General features: G+C 37.8%; 1 protein-coding gene across 1 annotated transcript in view; it reads left to right on the forward strand.

Annotated features, from left to right (window-relative positions):
* The first annotated feature begins 1,244 nt into the window (after window positions 1-1,244).
* Window positions 1,245-22,684, forward strand: part of betaggt-I (geranylgeranyl transferase type-1 subunit beta) — a 135,233-nt gene continuing 113,793 nt past the window's right edge. The window contains exons 1-2 of the mRNA XM_067137803.2: window positions 1,245-1,700; window positions 1,786-2,002. Coding sequence (XP_066993904.2) covers window positions 1,460-1,700; window positions 1,786-2,002 — 458 coding nt within the window. The 5' untranslated portion in view covers window positions 1,245-1,459. The remainder of the gene's footprint in view (window positions 1,701-1,785; window positions 2,003-22,684) is intronic.

Here is a 22,684-nt window from a genome sequence, read left to right on the forward strand (position 1 = left end):
GTGATAAGAATTGTGACGGACAATCACAAAACAAACGTATTCATGTTTAGACATTTTGGACAGCCTCAGATACCTAATCGATAATATTCCAATCAAACTAGAAACAGGAAACCAAATTCTAATTTGTGGGTACCGGTACTTAGTTCGTGTTTTTAAGGAGAAAATGGAGTGTGAAATTTGTGTTAGCAACATCTCACTGCCTAGAGCTTCGACACCGCTAAACGAAACTGATTATGCATCAGGACGAAGGAGGAGTTCGATACACAAAAACTTGTTTTGTTGCTCTGGTGAAGCATCTGCAGGAGTTCGCTGAAGCTGCTGTGCCCTATTGTCGACGTCCTTCAAACGTACGAGCTTAATACGAGGACTTGCGACGTCTTCCCTTTCAGAATACCGGGCGAGTTGGCCTTGCGGTTAACAGCACGCAGCTGTGAGCCTTCGTCCGGGAGATAGCGGGTTCGAATCTCACTGTTGGCAGCCCTGAAGATGGTTTTCCCTGGTTTCCCATTTTCACACGAGGCAAATTCTGGGGCTGTACCTTAATTAAGACCACGGCCGCTTCCTTCCCATTCCTAGGCCTTTCCTATCCCATCGTCGGTGCGACGTAAAACAACCAGCAAAAAAAAAACCTTTCAGAATGTGCTTTTTACAGTGTGAGGTCAAAGAATATCAGCAAACTGTTAGTTATATTATCCTAACCAAGTTCGTAAGACCTCTATTTTCTTATATTGCGTAGGCAAGAACACAAAAATGTACGGTACCACTCCAAGCCTTCGTCCAGGAAAATCTTTAAATTGTGCATGAAGAAGCCAACTGCGACTTCATACAGGTCATTTTGCCGATATTTAATATTACTGATGTAATTTACTAGCTTCAGTGAACATATGACCATACTGTTTTGTAGGCTGTTGTCATTAGAATAAGTTTAGAATATTGTGCGTCTACGTCTGCCATCTAGTGGAAAAATTATGTCACAGCGTAGTCGCAAAAAGGCTCGCATAGAGCAGGCAGTATAGGAGGATCGAGACGGCGGTGGTTGTATAGGCATGCTATGGAACATCTTTTAATTCTTACTATTGAAATCACGGCCTACCAGATATCAAAACTTCTTCTTATAATAAGATACCCTTAGCGATTATAGCAAGGAGTAATTACTAAATATTTTTCACATTCCCATGAATTTCTGTTGTAAATTGGCATGCCTGGAATTTAATGAAAACAGTTTAGTATTTACAACGCTCTTTTGTTCGTTAAGTGGACGATGTGTCTTATTTCCTTATAGTAAAGTCACATATAACTGGTGTCAGAGTAATTATTTTTGATTCTTGAATAAAAAATTTGTAAATATTCATTAAAATGAAGTATTTCTTTTACTTAGTTAAACTGTGAACGTGAATTTTGTGGTAGAGTATAGGTTAAGAAAGCCACTCCCCTTTCCTCCGACCTTTTAAAACTTAAAATGTTACCAAATGATTCGAGAGATAGTTCATTATTGAGAACACTACATATCCGATACCTGAAAAGGTATCTAGATATTTTACCAGGGGAATTATCATCTCATGATTCTACAAGATTAACAATTGCCTTTTTTACTATATCTGGCTTGGACATTTTAAATGCATTGGATGATTTGGATGAGGCTAAGAAACAAAACATTATTGAGTGGATTTACAGACTTCAGATTTTGCCTAATGATTCGGGTATGTAAGATTGTAGAGTAATTTCTAGTGTTAGCCTTGTTCTTGTGTAAATCATGTGTGATTTCGTCATTTATTTTCCGTTTAGAACGTGAAGAGTGTCGAAAAGCTAGTGGATTTCAAGGATCTAGTACCTTGATTTTTCCTGATACTGAATTACGGTGCTCAAAAGAATATGCCTGCAGTCATATTGCAATGACATACACAGGACTTGCTACCTTAATTATCCTTGGAGATAACTTGTCCCGAGTAGACAGAGGAGCCATCATTGAAGGACTGAAAGCTTTACAACAGCGGGATGGCAGGTTAGTATTATTATGATATAGTGGTAGCTTGTCACCTTGTCTTGTACAGTTCAATCAATCAATACTGATCTGCATTTAGGGCAGTTGCCCAGGTGGCAGATTCCCTATCATTTTCCTAGCCTTTTCTTAAATGATTGCAAAGAAATTGGAAATTTATTGAACATCTCCCTTGGTAAGTTATTCCAATCGCTAATTCCCCTTCCTATACATGAATATTTACCCCAATTTGTCCTCTTGAATTCCAACTTTATCTTCATATTGTGATCTTTCCTACTTTTAAAGATGCCATTCAAACATACTCGTCTACTAATGTCATTCTACCCCATCTCTACGCTGACAGCTCAGAACATACCACTTACAAAGACTTAATAACAATAAAAAAATCTTCCACCTTTTTGATACTTATATTTGCATTTAAGCAAATTAATTAATCATACACAGTACATGTTTCGTTCCTTTTTAGAACATCTTCAGTTGTTTTACATTGCTTAGGTGAATTCACTAAGTATTTTTCTTTTTAAGAACATCTTTAGCAGATACCTTCTTTTTCTTAAATACTATGTAAATTTAAAATAAATTAGAAACAATGTGGATGGTTGAATGGGGTAGTGAAATGAGAGGGAAATGGATCTAGTTATAGTTAGCCTAATTTAAACAAACTATTTCTATTCATTTGAACAGATGTTGTAAAAAATGTTTCCAGCACTATTATTGCTAAAATATTCTGCTTGTCTTCTAATAAAAAGGTTTTTGAAAAAATAACTTTCCTTTGTCACTGTTCTGAATATTACTAGGTGTTCTCTTCATTTACTTCCTCCAAGGAGATTGCTGTTTGCTTTAAATTTACAAAATGTCCCTTGAATTCGGTTAGTTTGGGAACCTTGAAGCTGATAACTGTTTCGCTATTGATAAAAGAGCCTCCCCATAATCTTGTTGTTGTCAAAAGCAGCCTGCTATTCCTACTGTGTCCTTGGAGCCTGCTCAGGCTGCTTCAGCCGTCGCCCCTCCAAGGACACAGTAGGAATGGATTTTGACAACAACAAGATTAGTGATGATGATGATGCTTGTTGTTTAAAGGGGCCTAACATCGAAGGTCATCGGCCCGACAACAAGATTATGGGGAGGCTCTTTAATCAATAGCAAAACAGCAATCAGCTTCAAGGTTCCTGAATTAACCAAATTCAAGGGACATTTTGTATATTTAAAACGAACAGCAACCACCTTGGAGGAAGTAAATGAAGAGAACACCTAGCAATATTCAGAACAGTGACAAAGGAATGTTATTTTTTCAAAAAACTTTTTATTAGAACACAAGCAGAATATTTTAGCGATAATAATGCTGGAAACATTTTTTACATCTGTTCATGAATAGAAATAGTTTTTTTTTAATTAGGCCAACTATAAGTAGATCCATTTCCCTCACATTTCACTACCCCATTCAACCATCCACATTGTTTTTAATTTATTTTAAATTTATGTAGTATTTAAGAAAAAGAAGGTAACTGTTTAAGATGTTCTTAAAAGATAAATAGTGAATTCACCTAAGCAATGTAAAACAGCTGAAGATGTTCTAAAAAGGAACGAAACATGCACTGTGTATGATTAATTAATTTGCTTAAATGCAAATATAAGTATCAAAAAGGTGGAAGAGTTTTTATTATTAAGTCTTTGTAAATAGGATTTGATACGGGAAATGAAGCTGATTTCTTGCAAACATACCACTTAGTCGAGCAGCTCGTCTTCTTTCTCCCAATTCTTCCCAGCCCAAACTCTGCAATATTTTTGTAATGCAATTCTTTTGTTGTAAATCACCCAGAACAAATCGAGCTGCTTTTCTTTGGATTTTTTCCAGTTCTTGAATCACGTAATCCTGGTGAGTGTACCATACACTGGAACCATACTCTAGTTGGGGTCTTACCAGAGACTTATATACCCTCTCCTTTACATCCTTACTACAACCCCTAAACACCCTCATAACCATGTGCAGAGATCTCAATCTCATTTATGTGATTAATCCAATGAAGATCTTTTCTTATATTAACACCTACATACTTACAATGACCCCCAAAAGGAACTTTCATCCCATCAACGCAGTAATTAAAACTGAGAGGACTTTTCCTATTTGTGAAACTCACAACCTGACTTTTAACCCTGTTTGTCAACATACCATTGCCTGCTGTCCATCTCACAACATTATCAAGGTCACGTTGCAGTTGTTCACAATCTTGTAACTTATTTATTACGCTATACAGAATAACATCATCCACAAAAAAGCATTATCTCTGATTCTACTTCTTTACTCATTATTTATGTGTATATAAGAAAACATAAAGGTCCAATAATACTGCCTTGAAGAATTCCCCTGTTAATTATTACAGGGTCAGATAAAGTTTCGCGTACTCTAATTCTCTGAGATCTACGAAGTACATCCAAAAAGTAAGTTCCGTTTGGTAATAAAACTAAATTGTGTACAGATACAGAAAAATTATTTATTGCACAAAATTCTACAACTCTTAAACTACTTTTCCACGTAACTGCCAAAATTTTGCAGGCATTTGTCATAGCGGGGCACAAGTTTTTGTATACCTTCTTCATAGAAGTTTGCCGCCTGTGTCTTCAACCAGTTGGAAACATTTTCATTCAGCTCTTCATCACTGTTGAAGTGTTGACCGCCAAGGAAAGACTTGAGATGTAAGAACAGATGAAAGTCGCTAGGAGCGAGGTCAGGGCTGTACGGAGGATGGTTAAACACGTCCCAGTTAAATCCCTGTAGGAGGTTTTCCGTCACATTTGCAGTGTGTGGTCGTGCGTTGTCATCAAGGAAAAAAACACCTTTTGACAGCAATCCTCGGCGCTTATTCTGTATTGCGCGCGCAATTTCCTAAGTGTCTCGCAATAAACATCTGCCTTCATTGTTTGACCATGCAGTAAGAAATCAATGAGTAAGATGCCTTTGCAGTCCCAGAACACTGTGCACATCATTTTTCGAGGTGTCAAGATTTGTTTCAGCTTAACCGTTGCTGGGGATGAAGTGTGCCTCCATTCCATTGATTAACGCTTACTTTCAGGGGTGTCGTAAGAAACCCAAGTTTCATCTCCTGTGACTATCTGTGTCAGAAATTCTTTGCCACCTTCATTATTACGGGTCAAAACTGAAGTGCACTACCCATCCGTTTTGTTTTGATTTGCTCAGTAAGAATCTTTGGTACCCAACGTGAGCAAAGTTTATGAAATTTCAGTTTTTCGGTAACAATTTCATGAATTAGTGATCGTGAGATTTGGGGAAATTCCATAGCGAGAGCACTAATTGTAAACCTGCGGTTTTCCCCGATCTTGTCATCAGTCGCGCGAACCAGTTCTTCTGTAACCAAAGATGGACGCCCACTTCGTTCTTCATCGTGCACGTCACTACGTCCTTCATTGAACTGTCGGACCCACCTTCTCACCATTGAATCACTCATCGCATTTTGTCCGTAAACGTCGCAAATTTGTCGATAAATTTCAATTGGTTTCACTTTCCTAGCATTCAGAAAACGAATCACAGATCTGATTTCACAAGCGGCGGGATTTTCAATCAACACTGACATTGTAAACAAGCACAACAAAGCATACGTGGCTGACAGCGATCTCAAAATGGCATATGCTTCTTCTCCTTGATACAGAGCGTCTACTGTGCAAGTGCGGAACTGCGATCGCAGCGCTGCAGTGGAGATAAATTGAAACGGAACTTACTTTCTGGACGTGCCTCGTATTTTCTAGAAATATAGCAACCCATTCAGCCACTCTTTTATCTAGTCCAGTTGCACTCATTTTTGCCAGTAGTCTCCCATGATCCACCCTATCAAATGCTTTAGACAGGTCAATCGCGATACAGTCCATTTGACCTCCTGAATCCAAGATATCTGCTATCTTGGTGGAATCCTACAATCCTGCTGTTGGAGAGGGCTTTCTTAATGTTTAATAGTGAATAATGCCATGAGTTAATAATCTTGTAGCTTGAGATAGCCAAAGTAGCTTCTGAAAATTTCAAAAATATGAAAGAGTCTTAATCATCCTCTGTTTTGTAAAATGCCTTTTGCAATCCTGAACTAGACCTATTTATTTATTTATTTATTTATTTATTTATTTATTTATTTATTTATTTATTTATTTATTTATTTATTTATTTATTTATTTATTTATTTATTTATTTATTTATTTATTCATTCATTCATTCATTCTATCATTCATTCATTCATTCATTCATTCATTCATTCATTCATTCATTCATTCATTTAACAGTAATTAGAATTGCACTTGTTTCCAAATGGGAGGCTGTTTTTACCACAGCCAGTGACATGCGAAAGGCATACAAGGTAATTAAGTTTGCTATCTCTGTTCTTGCTTGTTCCTACAAGACTGATAATCCTGTTTTAACACCCTGAAAACAACCATCACCATATTGCCATGTGAAGAACAAATGATAACCATACTGTCAAACATACTATACCAGAACTATCAAATATACTATAGACAGTACTGGACACTTCCATATTCTCCCGTGCTAAACTGAGAGAGATGTTGACAGTGGCTCACCTGGCCGCCCGACCTTAAACATCAGGCGGCAAGGTCGAAACTACTCAAGTTGCATGTTAAAATTGATAGAAATAATTATTTTTGCTTTGTTCCACTACGAAAGTTGAATGTTGATACTGATAGAAATAACGAAACTCAACCATGATTTTGTTTTGTCCGGATCCTTGGCTGAATAGTCAGCGTTGAGGCGTTCTGTTTAGAAGTCACGGATTTGATTCCCGGCATGATCAGGGATTTTATTCACGTCTAATTAATTCTTCTGGTTCGGGGACTGGGTTTTTTCCAACACTTTTCTCTTCATATTCAGACAACACACTACACTTCCAACCATCACAGAAACATGCAATAGTGATTACCAGACCTCGAATTTTTAGTGGCTAAAATGTTATTTAGCTGCCTAAATAGGCTCTCAAATAGATTCTAAAGTATTTTTAGGCAGTTTTGATTTTATGTATTTATGTCTTTTGCTAAATTGATAATAACCCATTAGTGGGGAAATATAAAACAAATTTCACTTACCTCTTTGCTGCAAATGTCACAAAATATAATTGTACCATCCAATGTGAATTAGGGAAACTCATGTAACATTTTAATTAAAGGCTACTTGGAACCTGACACTTTTGGCATAATTCACACACTGAACAAACAGGAATACCAAAATGTTCTCACAGAATGAAATGGAGTTTTTATTTCAGCAGGCCAGTGGATACTGTCTCTGACCTCATGACAGACTAATGGAAGTGTTCACTGCGGAAAGTTCATAAGACTTTCCAGAGAGTGTGGTTTATAGCTTTCCAATTTTAAGATTTTGTTTAAGGTACTGTAAACAAGTCAGCAAATGTTGTATTTTCTCGGAATATCTTAAGAGGATTTTAACCGATTTAGGAATAAAAAATACGAATTATAGGAATAAATAAAAAATAGGAATTATAGGAATATAGGCAAATATAGGTTCTAACATCAATTCAGGCCTTTTTAGGCACTATAGAACCTCCGTTTATAAACTTATAAATAGGCAGCATGAAACCTGTAAATACAACATTTTCAGTTCTGTCTTCAGAAGCAAAATAGGCCTTTCCCAAAAAATCCGAGGTCTAGTGATTACATCCCTCCATATAGGGTTGGCATGAGGAAGGGCATTCGGCCGCAAAATAGGGCCAAATTCACATGTGTGACACAGCTCGCACCCGTGGCCCCACAGATCTGGGAAAAGCAGTAGAATAAGTAGTAGTTTTGTTTTATGTATTTTGTTTTAATTTCCTTCATGTAATTAATCTAAGTATTCGTGTTGACAACTAAATTTTAAACCTAACGTGATGTGTATACTAACATTTTACAATATTGGAACTTACTTACAATGTTTTGTCTCGAGGAAAGCGGAAGAAAGATTTTGATAGCTCAACAAGTTCCAAGTTATTGCAGCAAAAAAAACTGCACAAACCTTACCAAACATGGTTCATTGCTTGTATGATTATAATTCCAAAACCTTTTGTCATCGGATAAATTAAATTTTCACTAAAATTACTTAATGCAAATCCAAGGTCAAAATTTCACACTACATAATCTGATTGGTAATACAGTACTACTACACTCAGTTTCAAGTCCGTCCAGCTAGGTGTGCTGGCAATCAATGTCTTGTGGTATTTGGTGTATTTGGTACTACTACTTCCCAACGATACTCCCACAGAACATCTACTGTATATATTTAAAACCTTAAGCTGATTTTTGTGATCATGATTTTGAGAGAATGGCTGAACCGATTAACGTTATAAAGCATTCTGATGAAAGCTCTTGGCCTGTAGATTTACAGAGTATCTTTAAAGACAAAAATATTTCTTGCCGTATATTTAAAATTATTAAAGAAAAATGTAGCAACTGATTTGCCAAAGCGATAGCCAGTACTTCGAGGCAATCTGAACCTTGAAAGCGCTGAGCAAGAGGCATGATAAGGGGAGGTGGAAGGGGGTAGGTACGCATGCGCATTCAGATGTCTTCATGGTCAGCTGTACATCGTGGACAGGAATAGCCGCTGTTTTGCTGCCCAGTGGTTGAAGGGTGCACATTACATTCAAAATTCCTCTAAATTTTAATGAGAGTTCGGTGTCTGGATTAAAATCACATTCCAAAGCGAAAATTTTGCCACATGCTTATTGCCAAACAATTATTTATTTATAATTGTATTAAATACCCCCCCCCCCAAATTCTTGTAAACTCGTTGCTTACATAAAAATATGCAGGGAAAAACCACATAAAATGAAATTCATTTAACTATTGAACTACCTACGCTATTGAACTACCAGCTAGAGTTTTAGCACATGATGTTATCGTGATTGAAATTTATAGACAAATGTTCACTTCTGCAAATGATTTCAGCATTTTTTCGAAAGTTGCCATTCTTAATTAATTTGAAAGTCATTGGGCTTATACCTGGTAGTTCAAAACCATATGCTATTGTCAACGGATTTATACTGAAGATGAAAACACACTACTTCAATTTCCTACATACTGCTTGAATTCCTTGGAATTAATTGTTTGCCTTCACATATTCTTATTCTAAAAATTGGAGCCATAGTAATGCTCCTTAGAAATAAAAACATTTCCCAACGACTCATAAACAGAAACAGATTAGGGCCGAATTGTAAGAAGTATGTATGAAAATGATTTAGATTTGGAAATAATAAGTGTAGATAAACCTGGACAGATAGCTCTAATCCTTCGAATTGATGTAACAACATCCAATAAAACACTTCCATTTTCTTTCAAGAGGCATCAATTTCCAATTTGCTTGGCAGTTTGTATCGCAATCAATAAACTTTAAGGGACGTGAAGGTCTCTATATACCTCAGCCAATGTTCAGCCATGGCCAGTTAAATGTTGCAGTGTCAAGAGAGTGATATTTTAAAGTTGCACCTCAAGAGGTAGCCAAATTGTACAAGGAATGCACCGAGCAAATGCTGTGTGGTTTAGGTCATGTAGCTATCAGTTTGCATTCAGGAGATAGTGGGTTTGAACCTTACTGTCTGCAGCCCTGAAGATGGTTTTCCCTGGTTCCCCATTTTCACACCAGGCAAATGCGAGGTGCTGTACCTTAAGGCCAGGGTCCCTTCCTTCCCACTTCTAGCTATTTCCCATCCCATTGTCTCTGTGCGTCAGTGCTACGTAAAGAAAATTGTAAAAAAGTAAAGTACAAGGAATGTCGTATGTAAGGAAATCCTTCAATAAATTGACCATTGATCATCATGTTTTGATGAGTTTCAGCTAGTTACCATTTAATTACATCAGCTTACATGGCCAATATTGCATGCCTTGCGAGCTTTGGATTAGGTAGCATTGAGCAGATATGTCAAAGACAAACAGATGTCCCCATTTGAAAAAATCTAAAGTATTGTGTTAGTATATTTACTATGTGTAGTAGCAAGAGGCAGGAAAGTTTTATGAGGCATTGAGTGTTGCTGTAAGGGTAAGAATGATCATGTAGTGCTAATTAATCATTTCAGTACAAGGATTGGAAATAGAAGAATACAAAATGTGTGAGGAAGGTATGGAAGCTAATGAGAATGAAATAAGCAATGGGAAGGAATGAATAAGTGACAGGTTAAGTTCCTTGTGAAAAGATAGGAACTTGGGTAGGAACACAAATAGGATAAACACAGTCACACAGTATGTCAAATCAGTGTGGAATGAAGAAGCAATAGAAAGGAAAGACAAGGCCAAACAAAAAGAAATGAAAGAAAACAAAGAAGAAGGAACAATCTCATCATCTTTATACACAGCTGTCTTGCTCCTTGTCAATCCCAGTTTTCCTACACCAATTCCTTGCATTAGTTCTGAGCTCCCACAAAATCAGTCTCTGTTTCCCGGCTTCATCAGGAAGACAGACATCAACATTTACTGAAGGGTTCAACTTGCCCAATCTTCGTTCTTGAAATGGGAAGTGTAGGATAAAAAAGAAAGCTAGATGAGCAGAGGAAGATGAATATAGAAGGTAAACTGTGAGGACAATTGGATAAATACTGAAGGAAAGAAAGTGCCCTGCAGGTCAGTATAAGGTCCTGCATTTTCCTTAACAAGACTGAAGTTCTGGCAAGTTCGACCCCTCAGTGAGTGTTGATGCCCATCCTCCGGATGACACTGAGAAGTAGAAACAACTTATTGGGAAACTGAATGAAATGGATGTAGGACATTTCAGACTGTTAAGGTGAGAGCTCATCTACGTGAAGTTGGCAATGTATGAAAATTAGCAGTTTGTCCTGATCTTCTAAGTTTTCATACTTGTGTCCTCATCTCTTCTTTCCATTGCTCAATCTTTCCAAACTGACCTGTCATTGTATTTATCCTAATGTATGTTCCTATCTTCAAGGATGGAGAAAATTTAGTTTACTGCATTTCTATCTGCTGTCATTTATTTACATTTGGAGCTGTTGCCCAGCTGGCAGATATCCTATCAATTGTTTATCTAGTAGTTTCTTAAGTGATTTCAAAGAATGTGGAAATTTATTGAACATTTCCTATGATAAATTATTCCAATCTGTAATTCCTCTTCTTATAAATTAATATTTGCTGCAATTTGTCAAATGGTAGGCCTACATTGTCATCCTGAATTTCAACTTTATCTTCATATTAGCCTATAGTCTTTCCTACCTTTAAAGCTCCACTTAAGCTTATTTGTCTACTGATGCCATTCCATGCCATCTCCCCACTGGCAGCTCAGAACATACTGCTTAATTGAGCAGCTCATCTCCTGACTCCCAAGTCTTCCCAGCCCAAAATTTGCAACATTTTCATTACTCTTTTGTTGGAAATCACCCAGAGCAAATTGTGCAGTTTTTTTTGTATCCTTTCTAGTTTTCGTATCAAGTAATATTTATGTCGGTCCCATACACCGAACCTTACTCAAATAGGGGTTTTACCAGAGATTTATATACCCTTTCCTTTACATCTTTATTACAACCCCTAAATACCTTGATGAAACATATGAAGAGATGTATAACCTTTATTTACAATCTCATTAGTGTTAATATTTATCCAATTTCCTAATGGTGAAACGTACAACGTGACTTTTCATTCTGTTTACCATCATACCATTGTCTGCTGTCCATCTCACAACAGCCGGGCTGAGTGGCTCAGACGGTTGAGGCCTTTTGAACCCAATTTGACAGGTTCAATCCTGGCTCAGTCCAGTGATATTTGAAGGTGCTCAAATACGTCAGCCTCGTGTCGGTAGATTTACTGGCAAATAAAAGAACTTCTGCGGGACTAAATTCCGGCACCTCAGCGTCTCCGAAAACCGTAAAAGTAGTTAGTGGGACGTAAAGCCAATAACATTATTATTATTTATTACCTCACAACAATGTCGAGGTCTTTTTTGTAGTTTCTCACAACCCCGTAACTTATTTACTACTCTATACAGTATAACATCATCTGCAAAAAGCCTTACTGTGATCCCAGTTCTTTACTCATATCATTTAGGTACAAATGAAAGCATGAAGGTCTAATAATACTGCCTTGTGAGACATCACTCTTAATCATAAGAGGATCAGATAATTTTGCACCTATTTTATTTCTCCGAGGTTTACTTTCTAGAAATTTAGCCTCCCATTCAACCAGTCTTTGCCTAGTCCGAGAACCCTGAATCTAAAATATTTGCTATATCTTGGAGAAATTCTACAAGTTGGGGCTCACTGGAATAACTTGACTAAATCTGAAGTGCCTTCTGTCTCACCAGTTTGTCATTTTGAAAATGTGTCTAATCAGAAAGAATGCTTTCCTATAGCTTATAAGCAACACATGTCAAGGTGACAGGCCTGTAATTATGTGCTTGTTGTTTATCACCCTTTCCTTTCTATACTGGGGCTACTGTAGCAACTCTCCATTCATTTGGTAATAGCTCCTTCACGATCAGAATATTTCATATATGGCACTATTCCCAGCCCATTGCCTTTAGTATATCCCCAGAAATCTTATCAATCTCAGCTGATTTTCTAGCTTTCAACTTTTGTATCTTTTTGTAAATGTCTTTATTACCATAGGTAAATTTCAGTTTGTTTGTCCAACCCTTGTCCCGTTTCCCTACGGGATCGGGTATGAGGTGAGATGAATCTGTCGTGGTGGGTTTTTATGACTGGATGCCCTTTCTGACATCAACCTCATCAGAGGAGTTAATGAGATGAAATGAATGACGTGATATATGATAGTAGGGAGAGAGTGAAACCCGGTGCTGGCACATAGTCTATTCCTGTCGAATAGCACCAAGGTGTCTGCTCAAGGCTTAATGTCCCCATCCGATGGACGAATCACCATCAACAGCGTCATATGCCCTCACATATGAGCGCTGCGGAGAGGTTTGGAATTTAATCCAGGCTTTTGGCACGCAATCTAGTGATTAGAAATTATATACCACCACCTCCCCTACCCTGCCGGCCAATATTCTGATGGTGAAAATGTTTTCGACCAACGGGACTCGAACCGGCTAACCTCGGTGTCAGACCGTTTTAGACTCCAGCACCTTAACGATCATGACCAGGCGAGCTTCCATAGGTAAATTTCAGTACTTTGCCAGTATTAGTCACATCCTCAACCTGGACATTATCCTTATATCCAACTATCTTTACATACTGGTGACTAAATACTTGTAGCTTCTGTAAGTCCTCACATGCACTCCCATTTTCCACCTTCTGTAAGTTCTCACATACACATGCCCTCTGTCTGTCCTTCCTGGAACTTGTTTCTGCCTTAAAGTACCTATATATATCCTCCCATTTTCCCTGAAATTCATGTTTGCCATCTTTAGCTGACATTTTTGCAAAATGCTATTTCCTGTTAAGTTTGTTGTTTCTTTCCTTACTTCCACAACCATTCCTAACTCTTATTTCTTTCTAACCTGTACATCCCTCATAATCTATTTCTCTGTTATAATATAGTGGGCCTTTACCATTCCTTACCACCTTACATATCTGTTTGCACACTCCTCAACAATTGCTGTAAACCCATTGCACGGGATGTTCACATTTTTATTCAGCATTTTCCACTGATCATAATTACTTTCTTAAACTCTTCCATGTCTGTCTTATCGATGGCCTAATAGTCCTACTTTACAACCTTCCTTTCTATTGCCTTTATGTTTTAACTATAACAAAAACAGCTTTTTGATCGCTTATACCATCCATCATATTTATTTGAAATATATTTACTTGTTATGGCATTTACAGTGTTGTACTTGGATAGTAAATATCTATCTCTTCACTAGTGATGAAACTCACTCTCTACTTATAGGCTAGCTATTATCAGTGGACGCCTGATAAGTTTTAAATATTCTTTTCAGAAACGCAGTGAACAGGGAAAGTCACATAGCATTCCAACTCTGTGCAAAATCAATCATTAAACTTGTTGAAGTATGTACATATATGTTTCACTGAATGAATAACAGGAATTTTCATAGAGGAAATTCTCTCATTCCCATCCAAGAAATTGTCAATTGTAGCTTACACACTTCAACCCCGTATGTTTGTCCGTTGGAAGACAGAACTTGTAATATGTGCTTTCTATAAATATGTAAACATAGGAATATAAAATAATGTTATTAATATTAAGCACGGTATAAATCAAACCCGAATATTTTTAAAAGGTTAGTTATTCATGCGATTGTACTGTCTTATATATATATGCACTGTATTGTCTTATCAGATAAGCTGTATCAGCGTCAGTGCCACCCTTTGCAGGTCTGTACACCTGGTAAACATCAAGTTATGTATTATTTTTATAGGTGACTATTACACCTAGAATATAATGTTTCAAATCCTTAACTTTTTCATTGCTTACAATTTTTTCTTTTGCCAGTTTGAATATTACCCCTCCTGCCATTCCCATCTTGTCTCTGTTGTAAACAGTCCAGTTCCATAGGAAATTTTCTGCATCCATAATATCCCTTGTCAGTGATGATTCAGCTCCTGTTACAATATCTGGTAAATATATATATTTATTAAGTTACTTAATACTCTCATTGCTGCTCCCTAATCCACCCCATTTCCCTGAATGTAGCCTGCCTCTCAATCTTCTAAACAAACCTTTAGCTTACACATACCATTACAGTTCAAGTAAAGACTATAAGTTGAGTTGCGTTACACTCCCTTTCACTGAAAATAATTTGTTGAACAGTTTTAGTTCTGAGTTTTTGTATCTATGCAATATTTTTTTCTGAAAAATACCTCCAAATTCAGAATTTTTGTTTTTGCTATTTGCTTTACGTCGCACCGACACAAATAGGTCTTGTGGTGACAATTGTATAGGAAAGACTTAGGAATGTGAAGGAAGCAGCCGTGGCCTTAATTAAGGTACAGCCCCAGCATTTGCCTGGTGTGCAAATGGGGAAACCACAGAAAACCATCTTCAGGGCTGCCGACAGTGGGGCTCGAACCCACTGCCTCCCGGATGCAAGCTCACAGCTACACACCCCTAACCGCACAGCCAACTCGCCCGGTTTCAAGATCTTTGATCATGCATGGATCAATGATGATTCTAAGAAGCATAAAAAGTTCAGTAATGATATTTTAACTGGGTTATAGAATAGAACATGTCATACAGGCTTACCAAGGCAGATTTATCACTGAAGAGATATGAAAATTACAGCAGTAGTTGACAGGTAATTTTTAATATGAAATCTCACGGAATGTATTGTTTTCTTAATTATGTGTCTCATACTTACCCTGAAAGGAGTACCCTGACATAAATGCTCCAGAATTTTGTAAAAAGAAACTACATCTCTGTAACCAAGTGATTACAGTCTTATCATCATTTGAAAAATACAGAGCAAGTTCCTAGTGTATCTATACGCTTAAAGTTACAGTATTGCTCCAAATTCAAGATGACTGTGTAGCCTATGCACGATGACCCCAACTTTTCCTGTCAGAAAAATTATTTCAGGCTTGAAGGGTGCTTTTTGAATTCATAGTCATATTTATAACGAATTACAAATTTAATCTGAGAAAAAAATACAGTACCAATATCTACCAATATTACAAAACTAGCTGATGTACCCGTGTTTCAATATGGAAGTCTAGATTATATACTGAACTTTAGGTGAAGTATTGTGTATGTGAGAAAAATGTTATTAAATTGTATGGCTCTTAGCGAGAAACGCGATGGGGAGGTCATCATACGTTGTTTATCATGTGAATTCTGGGTTGGGGAATTTTCATTTAAATGGCAAGCCCCATTGCCTACTGCCAGTCACAGAAATACATTCGCTGACTCCATATTAGTCCGGCTCCATGGCTAAATGGTTAGTGTGCTGGCCTTTAATCAAAGGGGTCCCGGGTTCGATTCCTGACAGAGTTGGAAATTTTAACCATCATTGGTAGAGGCCTGATTTTTTGCACTAACGATAAACTCAACAAAAAGTATTTTGAAGTGATTTTGAAATATCTTCACAAATCGTTTGATTCTGGTTAAGAAATGTTTTCACGAATTAGAGCAAATTAAAGCAACAAGGCCATTTTAAAGCAAAATTTACTTATTTTGTGATAAGTGCAAAAATGCAACAAAATTCGTCGAAAATAACGATCTTGAAATTGTATTCCAATATCATGTGTGTGTGAAGGAAAACAGAAGACAATAAGGATTTCTCATTTCGACAGAAATATCTCGTCGTATTAATATTCTATAAAATTCCTCAATGGTTGGCCATATAAGGTGAAAGAGTAATTTGTTATGTAATCTTGATTAAGGCTATATAATAACTTTAGGAAAGGATTAAAGAGAAATAAAAGCGATGGGATCAGCCCTATTTTGTGAAATAACACGAAAAATGGTTTTCTATTCGCAAAATCGAACATAAATTACTGCGAAAAAATCATTCCTCTAATCATTGGTTAATTTCGCTGGCACAGGGGTTGGGTGTATGTATCGTCTTCATCATCATTTCATCCTCATCACGACGTGCAGGTCGCCTACGGGAGTCAAATCAAATGACCTGCACCTGGCGAGCCGAACATGTCCTCAGACACTCCAGGCACTAAAAGCCATATGCCATTTCATTTGTACTCCATTATTTAATAGAACTAACCATTTGGGCTGGGCATTCACTTTTAAAAGTCCTAAGTGTACATTTTCTTATGAACCCGCACAGCTCCCTTAAGATACAAAGTTTTCAGTTGTATGCTTTCCAAATTTGAGTGTGGTCCGTCGAGTGGATTTTACGAGAAAGAAACCAGGACAAAGAGACCAAGAATAAAGCATGCAGAGAAAAACGTTTTTTTCTCAAAAACTATTAGTTAGTCCACATCAAAGTTAATAAACAATGTTAATGAAACAAAGTTAATACACAATGTTAAAGAAAACATTTCTCCAGATGTTAATAAACTTTTGTTAACAAACTTCAACATTGTGTCCACACCAAAATAGCGTTTGTGAGGTTACAATTGATAGGGCCAGGAAGAAGAAAATACAGATGCAGCTTTCATTATTTTCGTGAGTACAGTTAGAGAAAAGTGCAGATGTGAAGTGTAGGAAAGAAAAATACTGGAAAGGCAAGTAAAATTAAGTTTGGAAAGAACACTTATGTCAGAACTTTTAATTTCATGATGCAGCAATATTTCAAAATTCTCTTGAGAATTCCCCCACATGACTTTCAGTTCTTGGTGACAGTAATTGGGTCTGAAATTGCAAGTAATGAAGTAATGATAGAGATAATCAGAAAGCTGGCTCCACTAATGACAGGCTTTTTTTTTTATATATAGGCCTAGATAGGCTATAACTAAATAATAATAATAATAATAATAATAATAATAATAATAATAATAATAATCGTGTGGCCTCAGCTACCGTGTGCAGACATTTCAATTTGAGATGATAGAGATAATCAGAAAGCTGGCTCCACTAATGACAGGCTTTTTTTTTTAATATATAGGCCTAGATAGGCTATAACTAAACAACAATAATAATAATAATCGTATGGCCTCAGCTACCGTGTGCAGACATTTCAACTCGACACCATCTGGCTGTCTGCTCATCAATTTCGACATTCCGTTTTACTCTAGGCCCACTAGATGGCAGACCGAGTAAACCGAAACTCTCTTGGGCATCTATGGCTGAGATTTACTGAATTTTGTCGGGTAAACACCAAATGTGTCGCCAGAGATCTTTTACATGCCGACATCATACGACATGGAGTGTCGAATGGACTTTTTTCCGCCCTTCAAAAATCTGACTACCTCTGCCGGGTTTGAACCCGCTATCTTGGGATCCGGAGGCCGACACTCTACTACTGATCCACAGAGGCAGCTATAGGCTATAACTTATTCCCAGCAACTGGTGACATTTCACTCATATACCAATTTGTCTAGAGTATCAAAACAAACAATTTCAGTTATTTTGTCTGAGGTAATTAGTAAAGGTACGAAATAAAGAAAATCTTCATTTAACATACCTATTTAGGATAGTATTGTTTTCATGATTTACAAGCGATAATGGGAGGTTAGGTTATTCAGCGAGGAGCGAAGCTGGAAATGAAACTACATTAGAACATAGCTAAAATAATATCATACAGAATTAAAGGTAGGCCCCTACTGTATATTAGAACTTTCGCTTGCAAGTTGATAGTCTATTTTTAGAAGAAGAAATCGTCGTATTTCGCGCTACTAATTTGCATGCTTCTAATATCTAATTGCGTCCTTGCGCATGTGCGAACCGAAATGTTAATGAAAACATGAAATGGTAATGAAAAGTTTCATTCACAAAAGTTAAAGAAATTGTGTTCATCAACATGCTCGAAAAGTTAATGAGCACGCTATTTTGTTTATTAACATACAAAAATGTTCATGAACATTGTTCATTAACAGTGTTTATTAACAAAGTTAACGAAAACATCTTGGTGTGGATGCACCTTTAAACGGTATAAAGGGGTTCACCTATTCAATACAACATTTAGTGATAAATATAATCTGTAGTTTCATTAAAGAATCTTGGGACTAGTTTTGACCCTTAAAATAAAGTCATCCTCAGCCATTCAGAGTCACACAAAATTGCCAAAAGTTAATAAAAATTATATAAACATTGAAAAAAAATACAAATACATCTAAAATATGATTAAATAAGACATTTTGAAACAGTTGAGTTTTGGAAACAAATCAAAGTCTGATGGGCTCATGTCAGTCGTTAGGTTGCACACTGAGTGCGAGCTTGAAACAGAAGTAGGAGTATAGGATGGAGGATTAGTCTTGTATTTCCGTTAGGATGCCATCTCTGTTGATCTATGCGATCACTCAGGTCACTGCTTCAGAAGTCTCCTCAGTGGTTTGAAAATGTTTCCCTCGGAGTGGTTTCTTGAGTTTTGGAAACAAATCAAAGTCTGATGGGCTCATGTCCGGACTAGGGTGGATGGGAAAGGATTTCCCATACTGGTTCGACAGTATGCGGTCATGCATTATCATGCAGAATGAGAACACCAGCTCCAAAAGGGTCAGACCTTCTTTAGCAAATCTTTGGCCGCAAAACATTTTGCAGAAAGTCTGTGAAGTATCACCCTGCTTCATTTGAAATTTCTTTGCATGTTTTGCACTTATCTTCTTACAAAACGTTGTCAATAATGACAGCGGAAGTTGCAGTTACCGGCCGCCTACTCCTTGGGTTGTCTTCAGTACTTGTCCAGCCTTTGTAGAAACGGGAAGCCCACTGTGACACTGTGTTTTGATCCAGTACACTATACCCCACAAACTTCAAGTAGAGCATTATGAATTTTGGTAGGTCTTTTTCTCCGCAAACTTTCAATTTTGATGTCCGAAATGATTATTTTTTTTCGTGGTTTACTCCACTGGGTTCTTCCACTCAGTCTGCCATTGGGAACCGAGATTTCTCCTCCGCCTTCGAGACCATTGACCAGTTTTCACCTGTAACCCTAGGCAGGGGTCCATTAACAGGTTGCTACCAACCGGAGCCAGATGTTCCCCGGTTTTTTCACAAGGTTGATACTCCTCCCCCTCCTTCTTCCCCATCACTTGCAAGATGAGGCCCCGGACTTGGGACCAGCATAGCGGAGTTGTAATTATTATTATTATTATTTTCCTTAAATTGTACATGTACAATTTAGGGGTGGTAGATGGAGAAAGGGCAAACCCATGACAACAGGATTGAATAACCATTTTGTGAGTGTATTGTCTTCCATCCTAAAAATGTGTCCAAAAAATTTCAAACTTCTCCTTCATACAGTATTGATGAAACTGTCTGCAGTTCGCCTTTTGACCCAAATTCCTTTTTCTTGTATGGGGCTGAAAATTTTTTCTAAGAATTTTATGTTTTTGTTTTTCAATATCTGCAATTTTAGAATGACCTCCTAAAGTTATAGTTTCTGATGCATACAGAGCTTCTGGTAGAATAAAAGTTTTGTAATGTTACAATTTAGCATTACATGACATTACTCGTTTATTGTAGTGATCCCGTGTCAGTCTAAATGCCCTCTGAATTTTGAGCCCCTTACTGTATTGGCCAAAACTGTCTGATCCTGAAGGAAAATTATTTCTCTGAGTTGTTTAAGAAAGATACCTGAGAAATTGTCTCATATGCCATTTAAATATCTTTCTTGCACTTTTGCTAAAAATTCTACATATACTTTGTTTTCTCTAATGATATCTGAAGGCCTGCCTTTGATGCTATTCTGTGTAATGATTTGATAGCATACATATTTTCCTTCTTGTTCTTAGTGATAACTAGGTCATCTGCAAATGCCAAGCATTTCACTTTGATTTTGTTCCCACCAGTCCTGACCTTTGTAGTTATCTCTGTGATATCCTTTTACCACTCTCCGATGACTTTATCTAAAACCAAGTTAAACAGAAGAGGAGAGAGTCCATCTTCTTGACGAACACCTGTGTGTACTTCAAAAGGGTGAAAAATTGTGTTTGTGAGGGTCTGACGTATCATTTCTCTGGTCTTCTTGTCCTCTTGAAATTCTTCTGGTGTGCCAAACAAGGTCTGTCTGTTCACAGAGTCATGTGCTTTCTTCAGGTCCACGAAGGTGACTATTGTGTTGTTTGAAGAGATTGAATGATCTCTACTGTTTCTTCCAGTGTTGGTGGATGTGAATCTGGGTTTGGCGTGGGCTTTTCAAAGTGTAATTTCTCCTTTGGTGGGTCATAATTGAGTAGGTCCTGGAGCTAATATGCTAGGATCTTGCAGTTTTCTTTGGTGTTTGTCTCTAGTGTGCCATCTGATCTACAGATACATTTGCTTGGAGGCTGATAACTGGATAGACTCTCACAGAACGTCTTATAGAAATTCCTACAGTTGTTTTTGATGAAATCCTGTTTGAGTTTGTTCCTGTCATATGCACGCTTTTCCCCGCGAATTGCCTAGTCTTAACGAATGTCTCCCATCATTCAGTCGTCTGGTGTCCGTTCCATTTTTTCCAGGCTTTGATTCAGTCTTCAATTGCTTTATCACAGGTTGTATTCCACCATCTGTGTTTTCGTTTCCTTGGGGAGTGTCCTAACTTCTGTGCTGATGTTAGAATTTGGTATTGCAAGTCAGGCCAATCCTTGGGATCTTGTTCTTTTATGCCCTGAAGAAATGCATTTGAGTTTTTTTTTTTTTTTTTTTTTTTTTTTTTTTTTTTTTTTTTTTTTTTTTTTTTAAGGTATTCAGGATCCACTCTTGGTGATCTATGAAATTTGGGCTTGGATCTTTTAGGTTGGAATTACATTTTGACTTGGGTTAGGTAGTGATCAGAATTTTTTTTTTTTTTTTTTGCTATTTGCTTTACGTCGCACTGACACAGATATGTCTTATGGCGACGATGGGATAGGAAAGGCCTAGGAATGGGAAGGAAGTGGCCGTGGCCTTAATTAAGGTACAGCCCCAGCATTTGCCTGGTGTGAACATGGGAAACAACGGAAAACCATTTTCAGGGCTGCCGACAGTGGGGGTCGAACCCACTATCTCCCGATTACTGGATACTGGCCGCACTTAAGCGACTGCAGCGATCTGGAATTCCCCTAATAAGGCATTTGGTGATTTCCATGTTTTCTTGTGTGGAGGCCTGGAGAAATATGTAGACATGAGTCACAAATTAAAGAATTTACAGCAATCTATTAGGTGCTCACCATTCTTATTTGTTCTCCGACCCCCTACGGGTGGGTGCGCACAAGTAGAATACATCCACGGTATCCACTGCCTGTCGTAAGAGGCGACTAAAAGGGGCCCCAGGGGCTCTCAACTTGGGAGCGTGGATTGGCGACCACTGGGCCCTTAGCTGAGTCCTGGCATTGCTTCAATTTACTTGTGCCAGGCCCTTCGAGGCCCTTGCCTTTCTTTGTCCGTTACTTCATTTTTCGAGGTGAGGGATCACTACATTTTCCTTCTTTTTTTTTCTCTTTATCTACTCCCTGTGGGTGGGAGACACAGACGAAGAATACACCCACTGTATCCTCTGCCTATCGTAAGAGGCGACTAAAAGGGGCGACCAAGGGATGGTCAAATTAGAACCATGAAACTATTTGTGATTATTACCACCACGCGGGGAACGCCATGGGTCGCCTTTACTTGCGCGTAGTACCACTATATTGGGTACCAAATAGGTTATGATTAGTAGCAAACGTGAACACGACGGCTTTTACAGTACCTGTGATTAGTCGCACTATATGAGCGACACCATGGGGTGAGGGAACCCATGGTACTGGCTTGCCTATGATTAGTATCCACTATATGAGGAACACCACGGGATAGTACGAGTCCCTGTGGTTAGTACACTTAGGTGATCAACACCCTAGATTTGCGTTGCCTGTCAGGGCGCCGCAATGTGCGAATTTCATTACCTGTGAGTCGTGCCGTAATGTATGGAATACCGCGAGTCTACGCTACTCTTGATTAGTACTGCAACATGGGAAATACCATGGTTCTACTTTTCTAGCGATAAATACCATTATGAGGGCTATGGACCTGGATTTTGGACCTGTTTTGAGAACGAGCATATTCTAATCGATTCAGCATCGTGCTATAGAAGCAGTCCCTTTCCGTACTACTATTGTTTTGTGCCAGCTTCTGTGCATGTGAGGCACTGTGGGTCGGATCCACTGATTGTTTTAACTTCATATCAGTCCATCCATTCATTCTTCCTTCTCA

Source organism: Anabrus simplex, chromosome 1 (genome assembly GCF_040414725.1).
Source record: "Anabrus simplex isolate iqAnaSimp1 chromosome 1, ASM4041472v1, whole genome shotgun sequence".
NCBI classification, from domain to species: Eukaryota; Metazoa; Arthropoda; class Insecta; order Orthoptera; family Tettigoniidae; genus Anabrus; species Anabrus simplex.